This window comes from Mesoplodon densirostris, chromosome 18, assembly GCF_025265405.1.
Source record: "Mesoplodon densirostris isolate mMesDen1 chromosome 18, mMesDen1 primary haplotype, whole genome shotgun sequence".
NCBI classification, from domain to species: domain Eukaryota; kingdom Metazoa; phylum Chordata; class Mammalia; order Artiodactyla; family Ziphiidae; genus Mesoplodon; species Mesoplodon densirostris.
Window position 1 is genome coordinate 42,195,327 of NC_082678.1, and position 17,153 is coordinate 42,212,479.

General features: G+C 44.8%; 1 protein-coding gene across 3 annotated transcripts in view; it reads right to left on the bottom strand.

Annotated features, from left to right (window-relative positions):
* CFAP52 (cilia and flagella associated protein 52) overlaps positions 1-17,153 on the bottom strand; it is a 38,094-nt gene that overhangs the window by 10,045 nt on the left and 10,896 nt on the right. For 2 of the 3 annotated variants that reach the window (XM_060081285.1, XM_060081284.1), the window contains 6 exons: positions 14,319-14,418; positions 13,156-13,272; positions 11,040-11,140; positions 8,409-8,579; positions 3,749-3,897; positions 566-711 (listed from right to left, as the gene is read on the bottom strand). In XM_060081285.1, the coding sequence (XP_059937268.1) occupies positions 566-711; positions 3,749-3,897; positions 8,409-8,579; positions 11,040-11,140; positions 13,156-13,272; positions 14,319-14,418 (784 nt within the window). The remainder of the gene's footprint in view (positions 1-565; positions 712-3,748; positions 3,898-8,408; positions 8,580-11,039; positions 11,141-13,155; positions 13,273-14,318; positions 14,419-17,153) is intronic. The other variant, XM_060081286.1, reaches the window with a different exon arrangement.

The following is a 17,153-nucleotide window of genomic DNA, read 5'->3' on the forward strand; positions in this document are numbered from 1 at the left end:
GAAAGGAAAGGAAAAGGGAAATGTCCTACGTTGAGAGAGGGAAGGCTTTGGGATAGGAAGAAAGCTGGAGAGTAGGGGAGGGGAGACACTGAGATGAATTTGTGAAAGATGTTTTAGGCTCCTTGAAATGATGGAACGAAAAGGTTGAGTGTAATAATTTTGAAATGATGGTCGAAGCATCTGGGTAGATTAAAGAATCAATTCTAAAAATAGCATCTCCCTTAAAAGATAAGATAAAGACAATTGATATAACTGGTTTTTGAAGGGGAAAAAAAAGTATTCTAAAACTCTGGCAAAACACCAACTTGGATTCCTAGCTCAATTCCCTGTAGAATGATTTCATGTCTGTATCCTAAACGTCCTTTCTGGGAACAAAAATATTGATATGTGTATTTATATTATTAGAACTTTAATTTATGATGTATTTCAGAGTTTCATCAAAAATCTTAATTTGGTCCTGCCTGATTCCTAGTACAGGTGAAAAACTCAAATTAGTGGCCTGCTATGAGGCAGTTGCTCTAAACCAAGGGTTATTTTAAAAAGATTCTGCCTTCGAGAATAATACCTCTCCTTCCCCACCGCCGCTGATGACCCTTTTACAGTCACGGGTGGTGGCGATGGCCGTCACTCCAATCCTGTGGGCGTTGTTAATGACATACATCAGTCGGCCTGTCTCTGGGGCGAAGGCTCGGATCTTACCGTCGTCCCACGCTGGCACGAAAGGGAAACAAAGGCAGGCAGGATGAGTATACTCATGGTCTCTGCAGACTGCGGCTCTCTTAAATCATAAGTGAGAGACAGGGCTGGGGGCAGTGGTGGTGATGGAGGCAAGAGGCCGATCTCCCACCAGCTGCCAGGAATCGTAGCCCCCTTTTCCCTGATTCCCCAAACTGGCCACACCTCCTGAGGGAAATGAGTGGCTTGCCTTAGTTGAACCTGCCTCCAGGTGAGCCCCATCCCAGGAGAGAGAAGCGGGAGGCCACCTCCCACCTCTCCCACGAGCCGCAAAACTCGCACATTCAAGCAGCTGGTTGATCATGCCTCTGGGATGCAAATAAATGTTGGCTTCCCACCCCTCACCCCCGCTTTAAACCTGATGCTTCTCCTCCCACTCCCATCATCTTCCCCGTCTCAATAAAAGTCGCCACCACCCATCCAGCCGCTCAAGCCAAGAACTTCAGAGCCATCCTTGATTCCTCTCCATGCCATCCACCCAGCCCAACCCAACCTCCCATCCATCACAAGTCCCATCAGCATTACAATTTGAAGACAGTAAATCTGGCCACATCTCAACCCTTCCCCTGGGACCACCTTTGTCCAAGCCACCAGCATCTCTCTCCTGGATTATGATAACAGCTTTCTCCCTAGCCTGAGACTCTTGCCCTCCTGCAATCAATTATTTTATGCAGGGGCCAGGGTGAACTTCTTAAAATCATGTCACCTCCTTGATCAAGAACTTTCAAAAAGCTTTTCTAGGTCTTCCCTGGTGGCGCAGTGGTTGAGAGTCCGCCTGCCGATGCAGGGGACATGGGTTCATGCCCCGGTCTGGGAAGATCCCACATGCTGCGGAGCAGCTGGGCCCGTGAGCCATGGCCGCTGAGCCTGCGCGTCCAGAGCCTGTGCTCTGCAACGGGAAAGGCCACAACAGTGAGAGGCCCGCGTATCGCAAAAAAAAAAAAAAAGTTTTTCCCACTGCACTTACAATGAAAACCAGCTCCTTAATTCTCTACAGTAACTAGTCTCTGCTGCCTACCTACCTCTTCAATTTCCTCTACTACCACTCTCCCTCAGCCCTGACCCCAACCTTACCCTCTAAGCTTCAGACACACTGGTCCTCTTTCTATCCCTCAAACACACCAAGTGATTTCCCACCTCAGGGCCTTTGCACTTGCTGTTCCCTCTTCCTGCTATGCTCTTCACCTGGCTGTCTGCTCCTCATCACCTTCAGCATCAGCTGTGGACCTCAGCAATTTTAAATAGGATGCTCAAGGTGGATCCCATTTCAGCCAAGACTCGAGGCAGTGAGGTGGTGAGGGAGTGAGTCATGGGGTTCTCTGGGGAAAGAACATTCCAGGCAGACTGAATAGCTATAGCAAAGGCCCTCTGTGTAGCATAGGAAGAGCAAAGAAGCACGTATGGCTCGAGGGGCTGGGCAGTAAGAGACAAAAGTCAGAGGTAAGAAGGTGGGGCTGCGGGGAGAAAGAAGTCAGGGGGGACCTTGCAGGCAATTGCAGGGACTTTGTCTTTTTTTTAATTTTTTTATTTTTGGCTGTGTTGGGTCTTCGTCTCTGAGCCAGGGCTTTCTCTAGTTGTGGCAAGTGGGGGCCACTCTTCATCGAGGCACGTGGGCCTCTCACTGTCGCGGCCTCTCTTGTTGCGGAGCACAGGCTCCAGACGTGCAGGCTCAGTAGCTGTGGCTCACGGCCCTAGTTGCTCCGCGGCATGTGGGACCTTCCCAGACCAGGGCTCGAACCCGTGTCTCCTGCATTGGCAGGCAGATCCTCAACCACTGCGCCACCAGGGAAGCCCTGTCTTTTATTTTTAAAAAGGAAGAGACCGTTGAGCCCTAGAAATGGCACGATCTGACTTAACACTTTAAAGAGTTTTCTGGCATCTGTGTTGAGAGCAGATGGGGGGAGAAGAGTAATGGGCAAGAGCAGAAGCAGGGAGTCCCGGTAGGAAGATACCAGAATAATCTAGGAGAGAGAAGGTGGTGGCTGAGACGAGGGTGGAGATTATGAGATGGATGGGATCTTGGATATACTCTGAAGGGGGAGCCACTGGGGGGAAATGGGGGTGGGGCATTAGCGGAAAAGAGCAGGTGATGGGGACTCCAAGGTTCTTGACCCCAGGGTTTGTTAGTTCTAAGTGTAATGTAAGCCAGGAGCTTCCGGTGACTGCTCTGTGGAAAAGACACGCCCCAGGGGAGAATCCAACACGAGGAGACACAGCCAAGAAAAGAGGGGATGAGATGGGTTTTATTTTATTTTATTTATTATTATTATTATTATTTTTTGGCTGTGTCGCAGCATGTGGGATCTTAGTTCCCCAGCCAGGGATCAAACCCGTGCCCCCTGCAGTGGAAGCGCAGGGTCCTAACCACTGGACCACCAGGGAAGTCTCCAGATATCACTGTTTAAATAGCTGCCCCTAAAGACCCACTTGACTTTTCATTCATGTGAACCAGTGAATTCACTTTTGACCACTGGGGAAATCTGTATATGGATTGAACATAAATAATATTAAGAAATTAGGATTTTATAGGAAAATATTTTTAGAGATGCATACTGAAGTATTTAGAGGTAGAATATATCATGGTGTCTCTAATTTATGTTAAAATATTTTGGCATCACATAATCAACTGAATTAAAAATAAATTCCCTTGGAGCTATAACTTAGTTTAAGTAGTTTTTAATCTCTTGAACAACAAAAAAGGTTCTCACTCAAGTGCCCTGGACTCGCTAAGGCCTCAAATCCACTTTGTAAATGAGTCACTGAATTTCCTTGCTAGAGAGAAAGCAACATGCTCTATGCAGCAGCGTGGGGGAAGAGAGATTGCTGCTTGGTAATTCCTAGCTCAGAAGGAATCCCAGCTGGACGGGAATTCCAAAGAGAGGCTAGATGAGAAGCAAGTGGACAGTGGGAGGCTGTTCCAGGTCATCCCCATGTCGAGCCTGGTAGGATAAGAATGACGAGAACCAAAGCCACAGCCAGAGCCCGAAGCCAAACCCTGGCACACCGACCTTACCGGAAATGATGCTCTTGCCATCCCTCATGAAATCGATGCCATGGCAGGTCATGTTGGGCACAGTGATCCGCAGCAGCTCCCTGTTGGACAGCGTGTGCCACACCCGGATGTCCTTCTTGGCACAGGTGGCAAAGAGCTCAGCGGTGCCACTGCAAAGAAGCCACCAAGAGGATAAGGGATGCAGCCATACGAGATGCACAGTGTTTCTCAGGTGCCGGTTTGACACTAAAATGGCCTTCACGAGGAGGTAGGGAAGGATGCCTATAGACACCTATTATCTCAAGCTTGATGGCCTTACAGATTTTTTGTGTAAAATGGCATGTGATACCCTCAAACCATCTGTGGACAATCTTTCATAGTCTTGGGACTTCCCTGGCAGTCCAGCATTTAGGGCTCTGCAATTCCATTGCAGGGGGCACGGGTTCAACCCCTGGTCGGGGAACTAAGATACTGCAAACCACGCGGTGTGGCCAAAAAAAAAAAAAAAAAATCTTTCATAGTCTTTTTTCTTACAAAGGGTTGGGACAAAGTTGCTCAAAAAGAAAATGCCAATTTAAAAGTCTTTCAGTGTCCTGTTGATCGCAAGTAACACATGAGAAGAAATACATCTGTGGAATATTTATATTAAAAGAGACCAAGGGCCTCCCTGGTGGCGCAAGTGGTTGAGAGTCCGCCTGCCGATGCAGGGGATACGGGTTCGTGCCCCGGTCTGGGAGGATCCCATATGCCGCGGAGCGGCTGGGCCCGTGAGCCATGGCCGCTGAGCCTGCGCGTCCGGAGCCTGCGCGTCCGGAGCCTGTGCTCCGCAACGGGGGAGGCCACAACAGTGAGAGGCCCGCATACCGCAAAAAAAAAAAAAAAAAAAAAAGAGACCAAACAAACCTTTTCCTGTAAAGGAGACAATCTTGTTAAAATTTCAAAGAAGAAAACGACAAGGGTTCTAGAATTCATGTTTGCAGACAACCCAAAATACTCTTTGCTTAGTTATGAGAAAATATGAGATTGTGAACAAGGAAGAAAAACCCATAGTAATTGGTCTGTTGGGGTTTTTTTCCCCCAACGGACAACTCATAAATATAATGAAAAATGTCCAAAAAATTACAGATTATTCCAATTTGAGAAAAAGGAGTCATACCAGGGTACAATAAAGACCATCTGCTTTATAAGTATGCATTTCTAGGGACTTCCCTGGTGGTCCAGTGGTTAAGACTCCCCGCTTCCACTGCAGGGGGCACGGTTCCATCCCTGGTTGGGGGAACTAAATTCCCACATGCCACAGGGCGTGTCCAGAAAAATAAAGTATGCATTTCTAGCTACAGTCCTTGTGGAGACTGGGCTTTTAGATTTAAATACTTCTCAAGAAATTCCTACCTATCAGCATAAGCACATCCATAAAAAGAGAGTCCCTCTCTCTTAGGTTAAGATCTACTCACTTTGGAATGAGTGGAAAAATAAGTGGATCTTTTCCACATATTTAGCTTTGGGGCTCAGAGGTAGAATTATGATGCTGGACTACTACCTAGAAACAGCAAGTTCTGGGACCCTCCTGGTGGTCCAGAGGTTAAGACTCCACGCTCCCAATGCAGGGGGCCCGGCTGGGTTCGATCCTTGGTCAGGGAACTTGATCCTGCATGCATGCCACAACTAAGACCCGGTGCAGCCAAATAAAATAAATAAATAAAATTAAAAAAAAAAAAGAAACAGCAAGTGCTGGAACAGGAAAGCAGGAGCTCCTTGCTCCAGGCAATTCTGATTAACAGAGATCAAATCAAGCCAACGTTAGAGTGGTAATATTTATTGAAATAAGAAATGTTTTATGTCAGACACTGCCTTCAGTGAATGAGCTCCTCCTTGGGGGAACATGAGCTCTTTTTTTTTTTTTTTAATTCATTTATTTATTTTTGGCTGTGTTGGGTCTTCGTTGCTGCTCGTGGGCTTTCTCTAGTTGTGGTGAGCGGGGGCTACTCTTCGTTGCGGTGCACGGGCTTCTCATTGCTGTGGCTTCTCTTGTTGCGGAACATGGGCTCTAGGCGTGCGGGCTCAGTAGTTGTGGCACGTGGGCTCTAGAGTGCAGGCTCGGTAGTTGTGGCGCACAGGCTTAGTTGCTCTGTAGCATGTGGGATCTTTCCAGACCAGGGCTCAAACCCGTGTCCCCTGCATTGGCAGGAGGATTCTTAACCACTGCACCACCAGGGAAGTCCCAACATGAGCTCTTAAAGAAGCATATGGACTCCTATGAAAATCAAGTATCATGGAATGAATCTACCTAGAGAACTTTCCAAATTCTCCCTCCCCGAGATGGACAGTCCACTTCCTCAGGAATTAAGCCTAGTCCAAAAACGTCCTGAATTTAAGATCTGAGAGGTTAAGGTCCAAATTGATGGGATCAAGATGGTACACTAAGTATGTGTGCTCCTTCCCACCCAGCTAAAATCCCACTCCTGGGGAGTTCCCTGGCGGTCCAGTGGTTAGGACTCAGAGCTTTCACTGCCGTTGCCCAGGTTCAATCCCTGGTCGAGGAACTAAGATCCCACAAGCTGCACGGCACAGTCAAAAAAATAAAATAAAATAAAATCCTACTCCTGGGCATATATCCAGAAACATATGCTTGTAATGTTGGAGCAGTGAAGTGGTCACACAAACTTCCCACAGATAACATTTATAAAAGCCAGATAAAATGAACAACAGTAAGAACCAAAAATCCTGAAGACAGGGCTTCCCTGGTGGCGCAGTGGTTAAGAATCTGCCTGCCAATGCAGGGGACGCGGGCCCGAGCCCTGGTCCGGGAAGATCCCACATTAGGCGGAGCAACTAAGCTCGTGAGCCGCAACTACAGAGCCTGCGCTCTAGAGCCCACGAGCCACCACTACTGAAACCTGCGAACCTAGAGCCCACGCTCCGCAACAACAGAAACCAACGCAAGAGAAGCCCGTGCACCGCAACGTAGAGTAGCTCTCCACAACTAGAGAAAGCCTGCATGCAGCAACGAAGACCCAACGTGGCCATAAATCCATAAATAAATAAATAAATAAATAAATAAATAAATGTATTTATTAAAAAAGAAAAAAGAAATGCAGGGACTTCCCTGGTGGTCCAGTGGTTGAGACCCTGCGCTTCCACCGCAGAGGGTGTAGGTTCGATTCCTGGCTGGGGAACTAAGATCTTACACGCCGTGTGGTGCAACAAAAAATTAATTAATTAATTAATTAATATTTTTTAAAAACTGCCCAAATTACTGTGTGCCAGCTGAATTCTACATGGAGGGGGAAACCTCAAAAGGAAGAAGAAGCAGGCAGAGACCAGAGAGGATACTATTTTTCTTTTTAAAAATTCTATTGTTTTTTTTTCTTTCTTTTTTTAATTTTAAGATTCTGTTTTTGAGGACAGAGCTCATGGGATCAATTGGAGAGTTTTTTACCTTTTTAAGAGAGTTTTTTACCTTTTTACTTTTAGCTGAGCACAGTACATTCACCAACTGTGCTCAGTTGGGTGGCTGAAAACTGAACCTTATAGGCTTAAAGTGACTGCTAGTATGTTTCTTTGGGGGATAAAAAATGTTCTAAAATTAGTTTATGGTGATGGTTACACAACCTTGTAAATATGCCCCTAGAAAAACCATTGAATTGTACACTCTAATGGGTGAACTTTATGATATGTAAATTAAATTTCAGTAGCTCTGTTAAAAAAAAAAAGAAAGAAGTATCAAAACCTAAATAAAGACTACATAAGAAATTGAAAAGGTATTTAAAAACTTACCCTTACAAAAGGCACCAGGACCAAATAATTTTACAGATTGATTCTACCAAGCTCCTTAGAAAAAGAGAGGAAACGTGATACAGAAAGGAAATGACCAATTTTCAAATAAAGATTCACCTAATGGGAGGCACCAGCTATTTTCACTATTAGAAATATTTGGAAGAACCTAATCACAAAGACTCATGGAACCAAAACTACATTTTGTGATCTTAAGGATCAAGGTTTCAAAGAGAGCCTTGCTACCTACAGAACAATGACTTTGAGTTTTGTAAATTCAAGTGAAACACTGAGGAAGTTCAGAGCAAAAACTGTGACCAACCTCATGGAACAAATCTCACCAAAGACAAAAGAGGTTTCAAATTCAAATAATGGCAAACTATGACTGTAGCTCTTTTTGATATTAAAACTGCTGATGGCTATTTGTTTCACTGGGTTTGTGAGGGATTTATCAAGATATACAGCAACGAGATCCAGAAGAACTCAATCTTATGACCACTGCTATCGAGCATGCCAAATCTGGAAGACCCAAGAGGTGCAAACAAATGACTTGAAAGATGTTTGAAAAAAGGCACTACTAAGCTTTTCTCCAGACAGCAGTGGGAAAACATAGAAACGTTTTGCCAGTCTGTTCACCATTTCCATGATGGATTTATTAGAAAAGCCAACATTCTAAAGAGGCCCAAATTTGAATTATGAAACGAATGTAGCTGCTTGGTAAAGGCAATAGAAAGCCTATTAAAATAATTCGCTACAATAGAAAAATTTCAGGAGAAAAAATAATTTATTATGACTTATCATGATCAAGTATGTTAGTTGGTATTGAAAGTATATTAATAAAATTACATTTGCTTGCACACAGCACCAAATCTCCACGTTCTTATCATTTTTACTGTCTTCTACTTACAATGGAAAGACAATGTCCTCAACAGCTTCAAAGTGACAAGTTGTAATGAGAGTCTCTTTGAAATCTGTGAAGTTGACACGATAAATGTGTGACTCTTCTGTTCCTACAAAGAACTGGTGTCCTTCCCCTCGAAGTGTGATAGAAGTGATGCCACCTTGTAACTGGATTTTCCTTTAAGGAGAAGCAAAAGGAGAAGCAGATTTCCTCAATCGATGAGTATTTGTTAACTGTCCGAAGCATTACAGAGGACACATATCAGACGTGTGACCTGGGACATGCCTTTGAGGAGGTGGCATAGTTGGAAAGGCAGGGGTTACAATATTAAGTGCCCATGGTCAGCAAAGGGAGAGGCCCACATGGCTGACTATAGTCAGAGGACATTGTCTGTGAAATGTGGTCTGAAATGCGTCATGTAACACAGGTTGGATTTAGATAGAGGGAACATTCCAGGCAAGCAAATGGGCACAAATGACCATGCCAATTAATTAAACACTTTATTAATTCCATTTCTGGGAAATAATCCTAAAATCAGGGGGAAAACGCTTTATGTCAAAGAATGTTAGTATAACCTTATTTAAAAGAGTAAAAAGTTGGAAACAACCTAAGTATCCAATTGTATTGGAATGGTTAAATGATCTATGGAGCAGTGACTTCAAAAAGTATTTGCCTGGCCACTAAAACCATGTTTAAAAGGTTATGGAGTATACATATTTTACCACCATAAAAGATCATGTAGTAATACTGAGACTATTTATGATGTTTGCATTAAGTAAAAGACCAGAATACAAAAGTTTATATATTAAAAAAGTACAATTCTTTTAAAATGTATATGAATAACACAGGCAAGAAGAAATAACAAAATGTTAATAGTGTATGTTTGCCAGAACTTTCAGGGGGTCTTTTTTCTTCTTCCACCTTTCAGATATTTCAGATCCCCCTGCTCCCCAAAAGTTTACTGAGTATGAGCTTTCTTAAAAAAAGAATATATAAATGAACGAGGCCCTCGAAACCCAACCTTGCTCTGCAACTAACTTAGTTTTGACAGTGAAAATACAGTGAGGGTTTTTGTGCAGGGAATGAGCATGGGAAATGCAATATTTTACAAAGAGTCATTTGTTGTTGGGACACAGAACAGTTAAGGGGGAAAGGACGGAACCCAAGTCATATCCCAGCTCCTTCACTAACTAGAGCTCTGTGACTCTTGGATAAGTTAGAAAACTCTGGGCCTCAGTTTACTCAACCACAGAATAATTCCTCCTTTACAGGGTTGCAGCTGGAGATAACGGAGGTAACCCTACATGAGCCCATACAGGGCAGCTGAGAAACACTGGCCCTTGGCATCTGGGCTGCAAAGAATACGTGGTGCTAGGGTTCCCAGGGCTATAGGGGCAAGGGCAGGACCTCTGACCCCCAGCCGTCTGTACAAGCATCCGAGTTCCCTTTCTAGCCTCCATGACCTCTCCTGGGAGCTGCTTCCTCAATCTACATACCCAAGGAGAAGGAAATCACAGTATCCAATTTGAGCCTTGCTGGCACACAGGGTTATTCTGGAAACATTTATAGCACCGACCTTGTAATAATTACTTTGAGTCTAATTATCTTCATTACAATGGGACCATTTGTGTATTAAAAACAAGGGGTTAAAAAATGAAAGGGTTAATTTCCTATACTCACTTCATGGGTCCAGAGTCTACCCAACACTGCTCTGAAGTTGCCTCCCCCTTTTTTTATTCCCCTTCATACAAACACAAAACTGGTCCCAATATATTCTCCATAAGACCTACACTGAGCACTGAATTTAAAGTTGCAACCTGTCCCATCTGCTTCAAAACCTAACCCCCCTCCTCCACAAGCTACTCATTTATCCCCATGGTACTCATCACTCTCTAATACCATGTACTTTACTTGTTTATTATTTATTGTCGTCTCCCTCCTGCTGGAATGTAAACTCCATGAGGGTAGGGATGGTTTTCTTCCTTCTTTTTCTTTGCTTTATTCATTGATTTCCCAAGCACCTAAAATAGTGCCTGGTACATAGCAAGCGCTCAATACAGATTCATCTGCATGAAAACAGGTGATGCTCGTTTCTCCAATGTATATCCATATACATAGAGCTCAGAGGCCATGTGGAGCATGTCTAGGGGTATCTGGCTTCTGTTGAAGCTAAGTTCAAGTGCTGCCTCTGCTCCTCTGGGAAGTGTCTTTCCATCCCAACAAGATCACTCCCTTCTCTGATCTTCTCTGCAACATTCATTATATATTTTACTTTATCTGGACCATGAGATTGTGTTTATATATCATCTTGTATTTTAGTGACTTTTTCCCCAAACCAGACTGTAAGTTCTGGGAGGGCAAAGACACAACTTACTTTTTCTTTATTTATTTTCTTTCTTTCTTTCTTTTTTTTAACATCTTTATTGGAGTATAATTGCTTTACAATGGCATGTTAGTTTCTGCTTTATAACAAAGTGAATCAGCTATACATATACGTATATCCTCATATCTCCTCCCTCTAAGATGAGATTCTTTAACCTAATATCACTTTGCCAATATCACTTAGTTCCCAGCTATAAGCAAACCTCCCTCTAGAAGGTCTCTCCCCATTCAAACCCTCTGGAGTCTGGAACTTACTTGATGGGTTTGTAGCTGGGGCTTTTACAGAAGACCAGCAATCCGGCTCCAGAGCCCACCAATAAACCCCCCATCTTCAGGCACGTGATAGCTGACACCCCCTAGAGGGAGAAAGAGCATTAAGAAAAAGGCCAAATGGTTTCATCATTAAGAATCTATGTGTGACCTGACACAATGGGCATGGCCAGGGCCATGCTGATGCTGCCCTGGATGAAGCTAAGGAAGGTATTGCCTGTGATGTACCCACAGGCTGGCTAAGACGCCTCGGTGCCAACAACAAGCTCGTGTGCCAGGAAGTAGCCCTCCTGGTCCTGCAAGGAGCAAACATGCTGCACCAAGCTTCTTGCCTTTAAAACCACCTGTGCATTCTGAATATATTAAAAATTAACACTTTATATCCACCCAAATGCAGTTAGCACAGAGACATAAGCACGGCCACAGCAACATCAGTTCCTCAGTTGCCACTGCTTTCACCAGAACTTAATCCTTAGAATGCAAAGAGACTGTATTTGAAATCCAAAGAAAGCACAGGAGACTCCTTATTGTTTGGTGACTATATTTTCTGAACTAAAGCATTCAGTTTGTAATCTTACCAGTAATAGGAAACACATTTAAAGTCAAATCCATCTTCAAAGTTTGGGGATGTATGATGGTCATTTTATATCGCCCTCTATGAAGTTCTAATCTGAAAATGTGCATGACCAATATCTTCCTTTTTACAATTTTTTTTTTTTTTTTTTTTTTTTTTTGGCCAAGCCACGCAGCATGCAGAATCTTAGTTCCCCGACCAGGGATCGAACCCATGCCCCCTGAAGTGGAAGCGTGGAGTCCTAACCACTGGACCATCAGGGAAGTCCCCCAACATATTATTTTAAAACACTCAATAATAATATAGCTAGTGACTTAAGAGGTTTGTGTCTTAATGAAGTTTGGATATTATAAAACAAATATTATGTCCCTTCAAGTTACTTTAAATTGAATTTTGCCTGTTCTGGCTCAAAAGGCATTCCATGACGCTTGAGAAGGGAAACCAAGGCTCAGGAATATGAAGGCATGAACCAGAATGGCATGCTGCCCTCTCCTGCATCCCACCCCTAGCTCCAAAAGTGCTGGAGCAGGACCATGGGATGAATGCCTGGCCCTTGAGGAGGCAACCCTGAATGCTAAATATTTTTAGCATTTGTTCAGGGACTTAGGGAAGCAAGGGATAGAGTTTCACAGAGCTTCGAAGTTACATATGTGTAATTTCTAAATAAACTTTTTTGAGACTATAGATGATATTGTTCAAGTGCACAGGTTCTGGAGCCAGTCTGCCTGGCTTCCAATAGCAGTTCTACTACTTGCTAGCCATGAGATCTTTTATTGTTGTTTTTTTTTTTTTGCGGTACTTGGGCCTCTCACTGTTGTGGCCTCTCCCGTTGCGGAGCACAGGCTCCGGACGCGCAGGCTCAGCGGCCATGGCTCGCGGGCCCAGCTGCTCCGCGGCATGTGGGATCTTCCCGGACCGGGGCACGAACCCGTGTCCCCTGCATTGGCAGGTGGACTCTCAACCACTGCGCCACCAGGGAAGCCCGTAGGCTTTTTATTTTAGTTTAAATATCAAAATCTCTCACTGGACTTTTAACCTGAATTGCTAGGAATTCTGCAAATATAAACAATGAACAATTTCTATGTCTTGCTCATGACTTAAAATGTCAGCTGAGGCTAAAATCTAAGATCTGGTTATTCGATTAGAAAATAAAATGATATACAGTCTTGTAAATGAAAGAGCACATGTCTCTTACACATGGCAACTAGGCTGCCCAAATGCTGGAACCAATGTGGTTACAAATCACAAAGCCACAGGCCCTGAGCTTTGAAGATAAGGGAAAAAAACGTGTGATTCTGATCCCTAATTGAGGACACGTAGGAATACCTCTGCCCTGAATATAAACCAGGGAGGAGGGCTTGAGCGAACTAATCAACTTAACCTTGCAAATTTAGGTGTGGCCTTGGGTCCACCACAGACTTGTCATTTTTTCTCCACAGACACTTAACAGAAGTCTGTGTTCACAGTGGCAGGAAGAAATCACTAGAAAATGTCAGGGCAGAGCAGACTTTGATGGTCTCTACTCACCAGACTGAATCTGTCCTTGGCAGGCCCAGTGTCTGCCAGCAGCTTGGTCCTAGGGCTCATCTTTAGAATATCTCCAGTGGTGGTGCCGAGGTAGAAAAAGCTATCATCATTGGCCATCTGGGGATCAGAGGGAAAACGAAATCTGAAGAGCTGGTTTTCCCCAGTGATGTGCAAAAGCCCCTGATCAGGGAGGGGATGAGCTTTCTCTGAACCCCACTGTGACCTACAAAGGGCACAGGGAACTCTGCTCAATATTATGTAACAACCTAAATGGGAAAATGTATAACTGAATCACCTTGCTGTACACCTGAAACTATCACAACATTGTTAATCAACTATACTCCAATATAAAATAAAAAGTTAAAAAAAAAAAGACCTACAAAGGTCCTTATGGCAACTCCCGTTTCCTCAGACTCAAAGATGGGTAAGAACAGCTTCGAGGGGAGCACAATAGGGCCAAACTCAGAACTGGAGGAAACATTAGACTCCAAGCAGCCTGTGCATTTCACTGGAAGTTGACCTGTGTCTGTTGTTAGCCTGCACATCCCGAGACACCTCCGAAGGGCTCCTAGGGAGAAAGTGTGCTCCTCCAGAGAGAATGTGCATTTGCTTTATCTCCTATTTCAAAGTCTACATTCATAAAATGAGTATGCATTAAACAAGAGGAACAAGTCAGTGGAGAATGGGGTTATATGCATGAATATTTGAATCCACCTTAAAAACATACGAATTATTCCTCCTTATGGAGGAAACTGCATTTCAACAAGGAGTTTCATTGTCAGAAACTTTATTTCCGGTGCAGAAATAACATAAGTGGCGAAGGGAGGTGCTGGGGGCTCTGAGTACCTCCTGGCTACGTTGCTTCCCTCCAGGTGAGGCAGGTTCCTGGGGTCTGATGGCAGTTCAGGTCCCACTGAAACAGATTTCCCCAGAGCTGCGTCTAGGCAGCCTCTCCAGCTTCTCACAGGAGCTCCCTCACCTGTGCCTCCTCAGTCAATGTCCCCCATGTCCAGACCTCACCTCCCCACCCCTAGCCCTAGGTACGTGTACCTACACACACGTACACACACATGCGTACACGCACAGACACCTATCTTGGTCAGTACTGTTAACAGGAATGTGTACTAACAGCTACCTAAAATAACACTTAGAGTAATACTCACTGAGATACTCATGACTATTCTTTTCATTTGTCCTGTTTGGCACTCAGTTGGCCAGATCTTTCTATTTGGGAGATCCAGTTCCCATACTCGAATTGTCCCACTGGAGAAAAGAAACCCACAATCAAATGGATACCCATTTAATAGACATGTCATCTCTTCTCTGTTTTCTGCAGTGCCTTGAAGGAGAAGCTGAAAGGAAGAGAACTAGGTATTTCGGGGGATTTGTTACAGCCTGGTGCTCTACCCAAGATACAGTCGTCCCTTGGTATCCACGGGGGATTGGTTCCAGGACCCGCCAGCGGACACCAAAATCCACGCATGCTCATAGCGCATAGGTGCTCCTCCTCGGTATCCACGGGTTCTGCATCTGCTATTCCGCACTCGCAGATTCTACCAACTGCAGATCTAAACATGGTACGTGACCCACAGTTGGTTGAATCTGCGGATGCGTAACCCAAGGATACCGAGGGATGATTGAATTCCATTCAATGCTCACAAACACCCTGTGAAGTAGGATTTATGATCCCCCCACTCTCCAAATGAGGAAACGCAGAGCCTACACACAGCAGAGCAAGGATTCACACCCAGCTCTCTCTCACTTTGAAGCGAATACTCTATCCACTGGTGAAAACAGAGACATACGAATAAACAAGTAAGTAAAGCAAACCAAAATTCATCAAGTTATGTTTCTTTCAAGGTATGGAGTTGTGAGGAAAAATTTTTTTTTTTTTTGCGGTACGCAGGCCTCTCACCGCTGCGGCCCCTCCCGTCGCGGAGCACAGGCTCTGGACGCGCAGGCTCAGCGGCCATGGCTCACGGGCCCAGCCGCTCCACGGCACGTGGGATCTTCCCGGACCGGGGCACGACCCCGTGTCCCCTGCATCGACAGGCGGACTCTCAGCCACTGCGCCACCAGGGAAGCCCTGTGAGGAAAAATTTTAAAGGGAAGGACTACCTTATGGAGAGTAGTCTACAAGGAAGGAGAAACGAGACAGGGGAACTAAATGCCAAACAACATCAGCACCTCAGATGAGACTCGGCACATACTTGCTATTTAATCATTGTATGTTAAGTTACTCTGAATACCTGTATAAAAATATCATGGTTAACATCACAAAGACTTCAGCTAATATCTTAAGGCAGAAAAGATTAATGCTAAAATATAGTTCATCAAGTTTAGTTTTTCTTTTTTATTTTTTTAGCACCCAGAGTCACACACATATTAGTAAGTGCTCAATAGTATTGATATTTTGAATGTACTTTGCAAACTAAGAAAAAAAAATCAGCTTTTCCATGGCCTCTCTGGTAGATGTCATTTGGATGCTGAAATACTGGAATTTGCAGGACATCTCATGAGGGTCAGTATAATGGAATACCTGAAATTGGGACCATCACGGAGAATCCAGTGTATATGGGTACATACCAGAAATATTATTTAAGAGTGCTAACTTTTTCTCAGTTGCCAATGTCACGAGAAATTAAAGCAGACCTATAATAAAGATGGTCCTAAAAAATTTTTTTTGGGGGGGTTTAAATTCAGGTTTTGACTCCTGGAGAAACATTATCAGCAGACATCAGAACTGGCTGATGCCTGCTGCTCAGTCACCTGTGGAAGAGCAGATAGACCCCCCCCCCATAAAAGTTTTAGGCAAATGACTCTGCAAACCTGAAGAGAGTTGAAGAGCTTCACGGCCACCAGTGACCCCCCGAAGTCAGGGTAGGACGTGGTCAGCTGCTTTAGGATCAGAGAACTGTCCTGATACGATTCTCCCCTTAGGGGCTTCCCTGGTGGCGCAGTGGTTGAGAGTCCACCTGCCGATGCAGGGGACGCGGGTTCGTGCCCCGGTCCAGGAAGATCCCACATACCACGGAGCGGCTGGGCCTGTGAGCCATGGCCACTGAGCCTGCGCGTTCTGAGCCTGTCTGCAACAGGAGGGGACGCAGCGGTGAGAGGCCCACGTACCGCAAAAAAAAAAAAAAAAAAGATTCTCTCCTTAGGGGCTGGCTTTCATGCCAGCCAGTTAGTTTCATGGCCTCTGAATAAACCCTTCCTCGTAATTAGCCACGGAACAGATGCATGCCGGATGTCACAAGGTGGGGGCAGGAAACAGCACAGATTCTTTACTCTGGATGGAAAAGTAACAAATGACGTGCGACTTTCACAGATGGGAAACCACAGGTGGGCTGAAAAGGATCGTTCCAACCAACATATGCTTCAACCCTACCTTCAGATTTCTGACCTATTGGTATGTGACATGAAAGAGGATGCTTTTATATAGGTTTAACCTTCATGTCCAACTCCAAACAGGGCTCTGATAGGTGAACCTGTAAATTAAGTTCTTCTGTTAGACAGATGCAGGCCTCTGTTCAGACCTTCAGCTTGGTACCCCACCCCGCTTAGCTTCTTGATGCTGACCCTACCAGAAATGATCGCATATGGCTGATAGTCAAATGTTTGAAACTTGCTGGTGCAGTTCATTCGCAAACTCTCATTTCACGAGATCTAAATTAAGCGCAGGTGGTAAGAAACATCAGCCAGTAAGTGAATCGGTGCTACTGGGCAAATGACCCTGGGAGCACTGATTGGGGGCAATGTGTTATCTGTAACAAACAGACCAGAGCCTGAAATGGGTTTAGCACATCGGCAGAACCTTTTCAGTAGGAAGCACAGAACGGTCAAATAACCATATTTAAAAAGACTTTCACGGGCTTCCCTGGTGGCGCAGTGGTTGAGAGTCCGCCTGCCGATACAGGGGACACGGGTTTGTGCCCCAGTCCGGGAGGATCCCACATGCCGCAGACCGGCTGAGCCTGCGCCATGGCTGCTGAGCATGC